Source organism: Heterodontus francisci, chromosome 8 (genome assembly GCF_036365525.1).
Source record: "Heterodontus francisci isolate sHetFra1 chromosome 8, sHetFra1.hap1, whole genome shotgun sequence".
In the NCBI taxonomy this organism is placed as follows: Eukaryota; Metazoa; Chordata; class Chondrichthyes; order Heterodontiformes; family Heterodontidae; genus Heterodontus; species Heterodontus francisci.
In genome coordinates this window covers 95,047,161-95,062,104 of record NC_090378.1, presented here as the reverse complement: position 1 = coordinate 95,062,104, position 14,944 = coordinate 95,047,161, and the positions used below count along the sequence as shown (strand labels likewise).

General features: G+C 40.0%; 1 protein-coding gene across 1 annotated transcript in view; it reads left to right on the top strand.

Moving 5' to 3' along the window:
- The window catches only part of tmco1 (transmembrane and coiled-coil domains 1), a 32,438-nt gene extending 17,494 nt beyond the window's left edge, over nucleotides 1–14,944 (top strand). The window contains exons 4-7 of the mRNA XM_068037774.1: nucleotides 949–995; nucleotides 1,405–1,472; nucleotides 8,757–8,901; nucleotides 14,513–14,944. Coding sequence (XP_067893875.1) covers nucleotides 949–995; nucleotides 1,405–1,472; nucleotides 8,757–8,901; nucleotides 14,513–14,611 — 359 coding nt within the window. The 3' untranslated portion in view covers nucleotides 14,612–14,944. The remainder of the gene's footprint in view (nucleotides 1–948; nucleotides 996–1,404; nucleotides 1,473–8,756; nucleotides 8,902–14,512) is intronic.

Below are 14,944 nucleotides of genomic sequence, written 5' to 3'. Positions count from 1 at the left end.
GGCTGTGAGCGAGCGGCGAGCAGACGGGCATGGGAGGCGGCGACGTTCCAGTACGCGATGACATTTTCGTGCACATACGCAAATTAGTGCTGACAAGAAGGTAGGCTGCGCATGTGCAGCACCTTACTGACAGTAGGAGACCTTTCTGCGCATGTGCGCAGCTGGGAGCACTCTGATGACATCGGGGTGCTGGATGCATTGTCAGGTGTCACTTTGTTTCACCAAAGCTAATTCAGATGTGGATAATGGGTTTTTTCTTCAATAGACAGATATGTTTTTTGACTGTACAGGAGGGGGTCACCTGACCTCTACTCCATTTTGTCTGTGGCATAAATGTGTCCATTTGTAGTTTAGTTCAACAGTTGACTTTTATTTCATAATTCCTCCATTTCATTTCATATTTCATCACTGTTCCCTTTGTGCACGTTACAAAATATTTTCCAGTGATTAGCTGTCTAACCTGTCATGTTGAAAAACAACTGACACAGAGAACACAATTGAATCAGTTACTCAGGTTGTTTGCATCAAATTTTTTTGTAGCTACTACCAATTGGGAGTTATAATTTTAACATACTGTTAAGTTATAATAAATGTGTGCTTTCAAGTTACTACTACACTAATGTCCTTTTTTGTAGATGCCCTCTTTCAGTAACTTGTACTCAATGCATAGCTGATCACTTGGTTCCTCTTGCATTGCAGCAAGTGGTGGATTTGATAACATTTATGAATTGCATAGTAAATCTGTTCGAAAATGGATGCCTTAAACATTGAAAACTGACACCATATTTTTCCCTGTTTTATCTGTGAGCAATGTTTTTCTGTTGAATAGCATTGTTTTTGAAAACGCCCCTCCTGGTAAAATAAAAATGATTGAATTTGGGGAGGGATGTAAAAATGTATATGCTCCATTCTAAGAGGTAAACTTAACTTTATTAACACTATTTTCAGAGAGACAAGAGGAAAAACTGAAAAATAATAATCGTGATCTCTCGATGGTAAGTAAAACTTGTTTCCAAGATACAGCATTTTTGTAGTGCTGTTCAGAAAATACAGTAGTTCCTGTTAGAGAAAATTCATTCAGAACTCTAATACTTGTATTTTTTACTTGGTTACTTTAGCTTTACTGATATTTGCAAATATGGTATGATTCATTTGAGGGAAGCAAAAGTCAGTGGAATTGCATTTTGTGGTGTCTTCTCTTCAGGCAGTAGCTGTATTCTAACATGTAGCACCCTCTCTATAAAAGCAGAATATGCATTCAGGCTTGATATTCCTATATGGGAGCAACCTCCCATTTACTTTTGTACTCCATTCTCTGAACAACATGGAATCTAGTTCCAAATTGAGCAATATAAAGTTGTCTCTTAAAAATTATTAATTTTTTATCATTTTTCTTTGTGTTAGGTGCGAATGAAGTCTATGTTTGCTATTGGATTCTGCTTCACTGCTTTGATGGGCATGTTTAATTCCATGTGAGTATACATAAAACAATATCCTGCTTTCACGAGTTTTTATAATTTGTCATTTGTACAGAATTTTTCTTTAAATTTGTATATGAAAATTGAAACTTGAATTTTTACAAGTTAACCCCAATATGTGACTAGTTATTTTCCACAACTGGCTGCCTAGGTATTGCAGAACATTACAGTAGAATGCGATTTCCATTTTAATCTTTTTCCTTCTTAATCAGTATTTTCTTTGCAAAGTTAACTTCTGTACTCTATGCAGAAAGGTATCAATCATGTTTTAGCATTCATTCTGTAACTTAGATGACCATATAAAGATCTATGATCACAATAGGGTTTGTAGATAAAGCGGGGTGGGGGGGGCGCTTAATCCAATTAACTTGTCCTTCCATTAAAAAAAACTTGAATTAAATAGATTAATGGTGCTTTTGCCTCTTTTAATAATGTTGGTGCTGATATCAGCACTGAGCTAAATGAAACAGTACTGCTATCTCTGACTGTACTGTGATGCCTCCAGAGTAGGTAGCCGATGTCTACTGCCATTTCTCTTCCCTGGCAGCAGGCGTTCTAAGTGCTCAGCCTCCTGTACAGCCCAATGATGCAGGTTTATGTGAACCTTTTCCAGCCATGTGGCTAGGTTAGACAACCAGACGAGAAGTTGCAAATAAGTAACTTTCAAACACTGCATGGCAAGTTTCTAAATATGTCTTTCAAACAGGTACTAAAGTGGATCACTAATGTAAATGCAGTGTAATTAATGTCTCTGCTGTTGAGAGTCAGCCTCTGTGGTCTGTTTTCAACTTGTCATTTGCATTGCATCTTGCAGGAAATGTTATAAATATAGAGAGGGTGGTTTGGAGTTGATGGTGCTCATGTCAGCATGGGACAAGCTTGATGGACCATTTGGTCTTTTCCTGTATTTTTTTTTTGTATGTTCACATACCTAGTGCCCCTGTATCCCAGTGGCTGCAGTCTTTTCTACTTCCAAGAAATAAGAAATAATATTCTAGATCTTTGGGAATTAGTTCTTAGAATTAAATATATTGTGGCCTAATTCCAAAAGCCGTTATGTGCCAAACAGTCAAAACATGACACAAGTATGTAAAAATAAATAGGTGACTGCCACTGCAAAGTGTAGGATGGTGTGGGCTGTGAATTTCTCCATGCTTTGCTAATTATTGCATATGGCAGATATTGCTTTAATTCTCTGCTGTTTGCTTTCCTAACCTACCAAGTATACATCTTGAGCTTTGGGGAAGAGCTTCCTTCTAGTGACTGGCAAACCTAGGATTGATTGTTCTACTATTTGGAATATAGGTCTGCTGAAGAAACTACTATTTGCATTTATCAATAAATCAGTATCAAATTCTATATAGCATATTGTAGAATTTAATTCTCCTAATAAATTTGGGGAATAAATTTCTGTTCCATGTGAAATGGTTATTACATTTGAACACAGGTGCTACGGCACCCTTGGGTTACGATTGTTCTGGAAAATGTGTTTTTAAGTGTTGTGGCAGGCACCTTTGAACCTAACCTTTACTGATCTATACACAGCAAAGGACTGACATATAGAGATTGGGTCAATTAGGCTTGTATTCACTAGAGTTTAGAAGAATGAGAGGGGATCTCATAGAAACCTACAAAATTCTAACAGGACTGGACAGACTAGAAGCAGGACGGATGTTCCCGATGGCGGGGGAGTCCAGGACCAGTCTAAGGATAAGGGGTAAGCCATTCAGGACTGAGATGAGGAGGGATTTCTTCACCCAGAGAGTGGTGAATCTGTGGAATTCTCTACCATAGAAAGCAGTTGAGGCCAAATCATTAAATATATTCAAGGGCGGCACAGTGGCGCTTTGGTTAGCATCGCAGCCTCACAGCTCCAGGGACCCGGGTTCAATTCTGGGTACTGCCTGTGTGGAGTTTGCAAGTTCTCCCTGTGACTGCGTGGGTTTTTGCCGGGTGCTCCGGTTTCCTCCCACAGCCAAAGACTTGCAGGTGATAGGTAAATAAGCTGTTGTAAATTGCCCCTATTGTAGGTAGTTGGTAGTGAATATGGGATAACTGTAGGGTTAGTATAAATGGGTGGTTGTTGGTCGGCACAGACTTGGTGGGCTGAAAGGGCCTGTTTCAGTGCTGTAACAATAAATAAAAATAAATAAATAAATAAATAAACTGCTTGTTTCCTGTTGGAGAGGAAGTATTTTGCAATTGGGAAATAACTTAAAAAGAAATACCGTTATAGAATTGGAAATTAGTTGGTGAGAAAATTGTATCAACATCCGCTTCCAGTCAAACCTTTTGGCACCGTGAACAAGCAGCTGTTCAGCGGGATTACTTGGTAATTGTAATGTGCCTTTTTGAGTTTGTTAGAGTTCAGTGACCTAAACCTAAAACATGCAGTGATATTAATGCCAAGTGCTGTAAACTTTTAAAGCTGTTTTTGCTTTTCATGATCAAAGAATGCAGGAACACGGTACAGTGAGCCACATGCTCTTCTTTCCCACTTTGAGTCATACAGCACCAAAGGAGGCCATTCAGCCCATTGTGCCAGTTCTTTGAAAGATTTATCCAATTAGTCCTACTCCCCTGCTGTTTTCCCCCATACCCCTGCAATTTCTTTCCTTTTTTTCAAGTATATATCTAGTTCTCTTTTGAAAGTTATTATTGCATCTGCTTCCACCACCACCCATTCAGGTAGTGCATTCCAGATCATAGCGACTTACTGCTTTTAGGAAAAAGAAATCTTATCTCTCTGGCCTTTATCCAATTATCTTGAATCTGTGTCCTCTTTAAAACCTATGTAATACATACTGCCTGCAAACCTAACATTCTGTGCACGCATAGACCAGATGAGACTGTACGGCTAGTGTTCGTATGTGAAATATAGATGACATGATGTCAGCAATAAGTGATTCATCCACTGATTGGTTGTACAGCCAATGTGGATCAACATATTTACCAGAACACTCTAGTAGTTGTGAAGACCATCTTTTTAAAAAAAAAAAGTCCTATCGACTCCTGGTTTTAGCAAACCTGATAAGTTTTAGTTTGGGTTGCTGCATGAGACCCTGCACCGTGGAAATTGATGGTGTCCGATCAATATAAAAGCAACTTAAGTTTCAAATTGACACATGCACGGTATTTAAGAGTGGCCCACATGACTCTCCCTTAGATATTCCCTCTTATTGCTTCATCTACTAGGTTAGAAAATCAGAGGATTTAAGGTAATTGGCAACAGAGTCAGAGGTAAGGTGAAGAGAATTTTTCTTTTACATCGTATGTTATGATCTGAATGTTTGCATTATAGGGTAGTGGAAGCAGATTTGTTAGTAACTTGCAAAAGGGAATTGGCTAAGTACTTGAAAGGGAGCGAATTGTAGGGTTGTGGGGAAAGGCAGGGAGTGGGACCAATTGGATTGCTCTTTTGAACAACTGGCACAGGCATGATGGGCTGAGTGGCCTCCTCCTGTGTTGTATGATTCTAGGATTCTAAGTGTGAGATCAAATTGCAGGTGCACACTGTAACAAAATACATTAAAACTCAAAGGTGCAGTAGTACCAGCTCCATCAGTCTTAATACTGAAGCCTGTTAAAAGAAAAGGACATTTGGCCCACTGAAGCTCACCCTTGTTCACTGTGGCTGATGGCACTTTGGCCAAATGTACTCCTCGAGTCTTGGAAACCTAGCCCATGAAGCTGAAGCAAATGAGTTCAGTTGATGCTTATCTTCATTTCTTGTTGATTTGTTGTAATTGAATCTTGATGGCCTGGAGATTCGAAAAGGGCTGTCTGAGTGCTATTGCGTCACCTGGCATATAAATCCTAAATGATAATACCAACAAACAGAGATATATGCAAATGAAATCAATCAGCCTCATAGGGTTTAATAATAGGCTAATGCAAATACACTGGCCTGCTATTGTTACATATGCCTGTGCTTACAAATGGACCACTAACATCCTGTTGGATGTGACTGAATACTTCCCTTTTTAAGCATGTTTACAGTACTGTGCTGCTGTTATGATGTTTGATTGTGCTAGACTGTTATATTTGCTAGAAACCAATTGAATAGGAAAGCATGATGAGAGACATCTGCACAGCAGCATTGTGCTGGTAAGAGAAATAGGACTGTGTACATGGAAGAACAAGCCTATGATGTCCACAAGAGATTTGGTACCTGCAAATTTGAGAAATATTTGCTTTAGGGAGTGTTGAAAGTTTGAGACAGGATTCCTTTTCAGATTTATTTGGTGCTTATTCTAGACACTTATCCTATCTTCATAGAATCTTAGTATCATAGAATAGTACAGCGTAGAAGGAGGTCGTTCGGCCCTTTGAGTCTGCACTGGCTCTTTCAAAAAGCAATCCAGTTAATCTCACTCCTTTTGCTCTATCTCCATATCCCTGCAATTTTTCTCCTTCACCTATTTATCCAGTTCCCCTTTGAAGGCTAGTTTTCAATCTGAATCCATCACCTGTCAAGCAGTGCATTGCAAATCCCAGCGGCTCGTTGCGTTTATAAAAAAAAAAAATCTCATGTTGCTGCTGGTTCTTTACCAATCAATTTAAATCTTTGCTGTCATGCTATCGATCTTTCAGCCATTGGAAACAATTTCTCTTTAAATTCATGAATGGTTTTGTTAGAATAAATAAACACCTCTATCGAGTCATCTCCTTTTAATGTAGGGTGTTCAGAATTCCTCTTCTTCATAGGTATAGCATTATCTCTATTTTAAAAGCCATTTCTTGTAGCTTTCAAAGTTGCTGATTTTTGTATGTGTTTCGTGTGCAGCACATCACTGATCACTTTACTTCTGCCCTTACCATTGCTTCTGCTCTTTCCTCCCCCGACCCCATATTCTGATTTTATAATGGGCAGGGAATAAGAGCAGAGGGCAATAGTGTAAGTAAAGAAAGGATCTAAAAAAACCTCCATATAAACTGGGATCAAGAAAAGGGATCTTCCTGGTCTGCACAGCTACATTCCACAACAAGTTGTGCCTTTACCAACAGCCGTCCGAAGAGGGGGAGCTGGTTCAAAGCTAAACCTGTTTTATCCAGAGCCATATGATGTCAGCCTTGCAACCATTGCTTTGCTATGTAATGTTCACTAAGATTTTACTGCAAGAACAACTCAGCTCGTCCCACTCCCCCACCCTATCCCTGTAGCTCTACAATTTTTTTCTCTTCAGGTGCTTATCCAATTTGCTTATAAAAGCCACAATTAAATCTGTCTCCAGCACACACTCAGGCAGTGCACTTCAGATCCTAATCCCTCACTGCATAGAAAAGTTTTTCCCCGTGTTCCTGTTGGTTCTTTTGCCATCTCAGTGCCGTCTTGTTCTTGACCCTTCCGCCTTTGGGAACAGTTTCTCCCTATCTACTCTGTCAAGACCTGTCATCGTTTTGAACACCTCTATCAAATGTCCTCTCAACCTTCTCTTCTCCAAAGATTACAACCCCAGCTTCTCTAATGTAACCATGTAACTGAAGTCCCTCATCCCTGGAACCATTCTCGTAAATCTTGCTTTCCTCAGCATCCTCAGATGCATCCCATCCGGTCCTGGTGACTTATCAACTTTAAGTACAGCCAGCCTTTCTAACACCACCTCCTCTTCAATTTTTAACCCATCCAGTGTCTCAATTATCTCATCTTTCACTATATGGCAGCATCTTCTTTCTTGGTGAAGACAGATGCAAAGTACTCATTTAGTACCTCCGCCATGTCCTCTGCCTCGATATGCAAATCCCCTTGTTGGTCCCTAATCGGCCCCACTCCTCCTTTTACCCCCCTTTTACTTTTAATATGTCTATAGAAGACTTTGCATTTGTTCAGGTATAGCTCTCTGACTTTTTAATTGGAACAATTGAGCACTCCTATGAATTATCATCTCTTAAATAACAATACACTGGGAAGCAGTGGCCATCTTCTTGTGGTGAAAAGCTGCATTGTTGCACAATAGATTCTCAGTGGTAAATACTTCAGGACAAGTGACTGAAGAATTATTAATTATGACTGCCAGTCTTCAGATTTTATTTTATTGCCTGTTCCCAGTTTGATTTTTAGAACATATTCAGTGAATATTCTTTGAACACTGTTAAACAGCTCCATTGTACACAGTTCAAAAGCTAGAGCATCTATTTTCCCCAACATGCCAGTGCTTGAGATGCTGCCATTATTCAAATAGTACAACTTTCAAATATTTTTAAATACTTCTAATCAAAAAAAAAACTTTGGAGAACATTTGGCAATTTGTTCTGCTTTGCTCATGGACCTCAATTTTCAGATTTTTGTCAGTATCCCTAGTATATTATATTTCTTTTTATGATGTCTTAATGTTTTTACAATATCTTTTTTCATTAGAATCCTGCACTGGAGCAGCAAAATAATTCCCTTGTATCTTAATCATGTGTTCTTTTTATTCTCTAGCACTTTGGTTTTTAACGTAACTTGTATTAATTTTTTAAGACCAGAATAGACCATGGTAGAGAAGGAATGATGAGAAAGCGATGATAATCTCTGGGTTTAAAAGTCCACAAACCACTTGCTTTGGTTTTATTGTTTAAGATGTTATCTGAGCTCCCTTAAAATTCACTTCCTTTCCGTGGTTTTGCTTTTAGAGCAGGGAGGTTATGATGGAGCTGTATAGGCCACAACTGGAGTACTGTGTACAGTTCTGGTCGCCACATTATAGGAAGGATGTGTTTGCACTGGAGAGGGTGCACAGGAGATTCACCAGGATGTTGCCTGGGCTGGAGTATTTCAGCTATGAAGAGAGACTGGATAGACTAGGGTTGCTTTCCTTAGAGCAGAGGAGGCTGAGGGGGGACATGATTGAGGTATACAAAATTATGAGGGGCATTGATAGGTTAGATAGGAAGAGACTTTTTCCCTTAGCGGAGGGGTCAATAACCAGGGGGCATAGATTTAAGGTAAGGGGCAGGAGGTTTAGAGGGGATTTGATCTGAAGGTGTGGTAGAGGCAGGTACCCTCACAACATTTAAGAAGTATTTAAATGAGCACATGAAACGCCATAGCATATAAGGCCAAGTGCTGGAAAATGGGATTAGAATAGATAGGTGCTTGATGGCTGGCACAGACATGATGGGCTGAAGGGCCTGTTTCTGTGTTGTATAACTCTGTGACTCTACTATGAGGGGCTTTTCAAATATAGACCATGACCATATACAATAGAATATTATAATTTACTGGTGACTCCAGCTGTTGTAACTTTCACATTCTAACAATGAATATTTTCTTAATTTGTAATTGTTTTCTTGCAGATTTGATGGACGAGTGGTAGCCAAGCTCCCATTTGTGCCATTGTCATACATCCAGGGACTGTCCCATCGCAACCTTCTTGGAGAAGATTACACTGACTGTTCGTTCATTTTCTTGTACATTTTATGTACAATGTCAATTCGACAGGTAAGCATACCTCTCCAATTAATAAATTAAGTTGTAGATAGGCGTGGAGAGTACAGGAGAGGAATCTGAAAGAAATGTAGATGTTAAATACAATATTTACATAGAGCACCAGACTGTCAGCAGAGACGTGACATGAAAGGGAGGACCGGAGCGGCAGCAGGCGGACCTGGGAGGAATCGCATCCTGAGCGGGACTTGAAAGAGCAGGACTCGAGGCCCTTACTTACCTGGTGACCGGAGCGGCGGCAAGCTCTCTCACTCTGTCTGTGTCTCCATGCACTGAGACTCAAAAGAGGGAAAAAAAAAAGACTTAAGGTGACAACACAGGAAATCTGCAAGGTGATTGTTTGGGTAAGTAACAGCTGTTAGTGCATTTAAATAGCTTAAAAAAAAAGATGGGGGGAAAACCAAGTGATGAGGTAATACTAAAGTGTGTTTTTTTTAAATTAGTGTAATTTATTAAGGACTTTAGATTGTAGTGGGTAGTGTTTGGAGTAGAACAAGGCCCCTACTGTAATTAGTATTTTTATAGCGAGTAACTAAGTAATCTAAAGGTAAGTCTTGGCAGGAGAGCTCGCACCCGTGATGTGCTCCTCCTGCGCTATGTGGGAAATCGGGGATGCTTCCAGTGTCCCCGACGACCATATGTGCAGGAAGTGTATCCATCTGCAGCTTCTGGCTACCCGCATTATGGAGCTGGAGCTGCGGGTGGATTCACTGTGGAGCATCTGCGATGCTGAGGGCATCGTGGATAGCACGTTTAGCGAGGTGGTCACACCGCAGGTAATGAGTGCACAGGCAGAAAAGGGATGGGTGATCACCAGGCGGAGTAGTAGGCGCAGGCAAGTAGTGCAGTTGTCTCCTGTGGCCATCCCCCTCACAACCAGATACTGTTGGGGAGGATGGCCTCCCAGGGGAAAGCAGCAACAGCCAAGTTCATGGCACCACGGATGGCTCTGCTGTACAGCAGGGGAGAAAAAGACTGGGAGAGCCATAGTGATAGGAGATTCAATTGTAAGGGGAACAGATAGGCGTTTCTGTGGCCGCAAACAAGTCTCCAGGATGGTCTGTTGCCTCCCTGGTGCTAGGGTCAAGGATGTCTCTGAGCGGCTGCAGGACATTCTGAAGAGGGAGGGTGAACAGCCTGTGGTCGTGGTATCAACGACATAGGTAGAAAAAGGGATGAGGTCCTGCAAGATGAATTTAAGGAGTTAGGAGCTAAATTAAAAAGCCGGACCTCAAACGTGGTAATCTCAGGATTACTTCCTGTGCCACGTGTTATTGAGTATAGGAACAGGAGAATAGACCAGCTGAATGCGTGGCTGGAGAAATGGTGCATGAGGGAGAGATTTAGATTCCTGGGACATAGGGACCGGTTCTGGGGAAGGTGGGACCTGTAGAAGCAGGATGGGTTACACCCAGGCAGGACTGGAACCGATGTCCTCTCAGGGGCATTTGCTAGTGCTGTCGGGGAGGATTTAAACTAGAATAACAGGGGGATGGGAACCTGAACGGGGAGACTGAGGAGGAGGAAACAAGGATAGAAACAAAAGACAGGAAACAAAAAGGCAAAAGTAGAAGGCATAGAAATTAAGGGCAAAAAACAAATAGGGCCATATTCCAAAATTGCTAAGATGACTAAAAATGTTTAAAAGACACGCTTAAAGCCACTGTGTCTCAATGCGTGAAGTATTCGCAATAAGGTAGGCGAATTAACCGCACGAATAGATGTAAATAGATACAATATAGTTGCGATTACAGAGACATGGCTGCAGGGTGACCAAGGATGGGAACTGAACATCCAAGGGTATTCAATATTTAGGAAGGACAGGCAAAAAGGGAAAGGAGGTGGAGTAGCGTTGTTAGTAAAAGAGGAAATCAATACAATAGTGAGGAAGGATATTAGCTCAGAGAATCCTGATGTGGAATCTGTATGGGTGGAGCTAAGAAACACCAAGGGGCAGAAAACGTTGGTGGGGGTTATATATAGACCCCCAAACAGCACTGGTGATGTAAAGGATGGCATTAAACAGGAAATTAGAGACATATGCAATAAGGGTGCAACAGTAATTATGGGTAACTTTAATCTACATATAGATTGGGCTAACCAGATTAGCAGTAATACTATAGAGGAGGAATTCCTGGAGTGTGTACGTGATATTTCTTTTGGACCAATACGTTGAGGAACCAACTAGAGAACAGGCCATCCTAGATTGGGTATTGTGTAATGAGAAAGGATTAGTTAACAATCATGTTGTGCGGGGTCCCTTGGGGAAGAGCGACCTCAACATGATAGAATTCTTCATTAAGATGGAGAGTGAGCGAGTTGATTCAGAGACTGAAACTAAATAAAGGAAACTATGAAGGTATAAGGCGCGAGTTGGCTATGTTAGATTGGGGAGTGTTCCTTTAAAGGGTTGACAGTGGATAGGCAATGGCTAGCATTTGAAGAGTGCATGGATGAATTACAACAATTGTTCATTCCTGTCTGGTGCAAAAATAAAACTGGAAAGGTGGCTCAACCGTGGCTTACAAAAGAAATTAGGGATAGTATTAGATCCAAGGAGGAGAAATATAAAATGGCCAGAACAAGCAGCAAACCTGAGGATTGGGAACAGTTTAGAATTCAGCAAACGAGGACCAAGGGATTGATTAAGAAGGGGAAAATAGAGTATGAGAGTAAGCTTGCAGAGAATATAAAAAACTGACTGTAAAAGCTTCTATAGATATGTGAAGAGAAAAAGATTAGTGAAGACAAATGTGGGTCCTTTACAGTCAGAAACAGAGGAATTTATAATGGGGAACAAAGAAGTGGCAGACCAATAAAATACATACTTTGGTTCTGTCTTCACAAAGGAGGACACAAATTACCTCCCGGAAATGTTGGGGAACATAGGTTCTGGTGAGAAGGAGGAACTGTATGAAATCAGTATTCGTAGGGAAATGGTGTTGGGGAAATTGATGGGATTGAAGGCCGATAAATCCCCAGGGCCTGATGATCTACATCCCAGAGTACTTAAGGAAGTGGCCCTAGAAATAGTCGATGCATTGCTAGTCAATTTTCAAAATTCTATAGACTCTGGAATAGTTCCAATGGATTGGAGGGTAGCTAATGTAACCCCACTATTTAAAAAAGGAGGTAGAGAGAAAACAAGGAGTTGTAGACTGGTTAGCCTGACATCAGTAGTGGGGAAAATGCTAGAGTCCATTATAAAAGATGTAGCAGAGCACTTGGAAAACAATGACAGGATCAGACAAAGTCAACATGGATTTGCGAAAGGAAAATCATGCTTGACAAATCTACTGGAATTTTTTGAGGATGTAACTAGTAGAATTGATAAGGGAGAACCAGTGGAAGTGGTGTATTTGGACTTTCAGAAGGCTTTCGATAAGGTCCCACATAGATTAGTGTGCTGAATTAAAGCACATGGGATTAGGGGTAAGATACTGACATGGATAGAGAATTGGTTGGGTCTTTTTCCGAGTGGCAGGCAGTGACTAGTGTGGTACCGCAGGGATCAGTGCTAGGACCCCAGCTATTCACAATATATATTAATGATATAGATGAGGGAATTAAATGTAATATATCCAAGTTTGCAAACGACACAAAGCTGAGTGGGAGTGTGAGCTGTGAGGAGGATGCAGAGAAGCTCCAGTGTGATTTGGATAGGTTGAGTGAGTGGGTAAATACATGGCAGATGCAGTATAATGTGGATAAATGTGAGGTTATCCACTTTGGTGGCAAAAACAGAAAGGCAGATTATTATCTGAACGGCGATTGACTGGGAAAGGGGGAGGTGCAGCAAGACCTGGGTGTTCTCGTACACCAGTCACCGAAGGTGCAACAGGTAGTAAAAAAAGGCACATCTGGAGTATTGTGTGCAGTTTTGGACTTCTTATCTGAGGAAGGATGTTCTTGCTATGGAGGGGGTGGAGCGAAAGTTTACCAGACTGATTCCTGGGATGGCAGGACTGACGTATGGAGAGAGATTGGGTCAGTTAGGCTTGTATTTGTTAGAGTTTAGAAAAATGAGAGGGGATCTCATAGAAACCTACAAAATTCTAACAGGACTGGACAGATTAGATGCAGGAAGGATGTTCCTGATGGCAGGGGAGTCCGGGATCAGGGGTCACAGTCCAAGGATAAAGGGGTAAGCCATTTAGGACTGAGATGAGAGAGATTTCTTCACCCAGAGAGTGGTGAACCTGTGGAATTCTCTACCACGGAAAGCAGTTGAGGCCAAATCAATAAATACATTCAAGAAAGAGTTAGATATAGTTCTTAGGGCTAATGCAATCAAGGGATATGGGGAGAAAGCGGGAACAGGTTACTGAGTTTGGATGATCAGCCATGATCGTATTGAATGATCGAGCAGGCTCGAAGGGCCAAATGGCCTACTCCTACTATTTTCTCTGTTTCTATGTTTCTAAAATAAAATCCAAGTCATTATTAATCCCTAACCTTATAAATTTCTATAGGGCAAAGACTAATCTTTCTTTTGCTGACTCTAAGTTTGAGAGCCTCTACTAGCAATAATTAACCGTAGCTGATAAAAATCTACGAGGAAAAAAAAGTAATGGCATACAATAGTACACTGTGATATGGATTAAGGCCGTGTCATTCAGTTCAAATCAACAAACATTGAATTTTTGTCCTGCTAATACTCAGTACATTCCTGTGCAAACTATTTTATGCGCAGTATCTGATCATTAATGCTTGTTTTAAACTAACTGAAAATGGTTTAGAAGTTAATTTCACTTCACAATGTATCTTCCTGCTTATATTCTTAAACTACAGCAGTTTCACGCGAATGTAGCTGCCTCTGGACTTCATACTGTAGTAAATTTTCCATATTTTGAATTTCAAACTGAATAATTAACAGCCTAGAGTACAATAAGAATTTTTTTAAAGTTTGCCTTCTATTCATTTTGTATTTACTAATATTGAGTGGAATTGGTTTGTATTTGCTTGGTTGTGAGTATGACTTGATCTGCTGAATTTTGTGTTACTTTTAGAATTGTGAGGTCACAGGAATTCTGTTTACTCACTACCTTGGAAGGGAGGGAAGAAGTGTAAATCCTGCCTTAAGAGTTCTTTCGCATTTCCTGTGTTTGGGTGTGGTCTGTGTAGTGTGTGCATACTTGTGACTGGTGTTTCTTGATGCAGAAATATTTATTTCACATTTTGCTTGGATAGCTAGTTTTCCAAGTTTCGATAGTTATGAATTTGAAACAATCTTTCTTAATGCATACATTAAGAAAAATATGTTCCTTGTTTTGCAACCCATATTGAATTTAGCAATTTTTATTTAACCAAAATACATTTTTTAAAATCTAATAGTTAATTTACAGACTTTTGCAGGACCATTTGTTACAGTCTTAAGTACAGGATATAAACTATTTAAAAAAAGAAACTTCTGCATCAAACAGAATGTTATAAAGCCAACAGTACTGAAATTTTAGTCAAATGTTTTAATCTTTTTCAGTGCGTTTATATTAAGTTTACGTCATCTGTTACTAATTTCATTGTTCAGATTTGCAATCTTATTACTCATTAGACTTTATTTCAAACAATATTCTTTTTTTTCTATTTTTCTTTCTGCTTCTCATAGAATATTCAGAAACTACTGGGTCTGGCTCCTTCACGTGCAGCTACCAAACAGGCTGGAGGATTCCTGGGACCTCCACCTCAAGCAAGCAAATTCTCATGATGCAACTGTAGTGTAGTATTGCACATCAAATATCTGCTTAATGTGGTGGTATAATTTGGACTTTACACAGCTAAAAGGGCAGTTTGAACTTTTATATCTATCAATGAATGAAATGCAGAAAGGCTGGTATATAAAATTGTTTAAATATTTACATGATTTTAAACTGCCATTTTTTGGGATACAAAATCAGAAGCCAAGTCAACCATTTTCTGCCTGAGTGTGGTTTATTTGAATTTTAGAACAGATAATATTATTAAGCTTAAAATGGTGAAATAGTAAAACAAGTTATTTCTTGTTATTTTGCATTTGATTAAATGTTAAACTTCAACATGA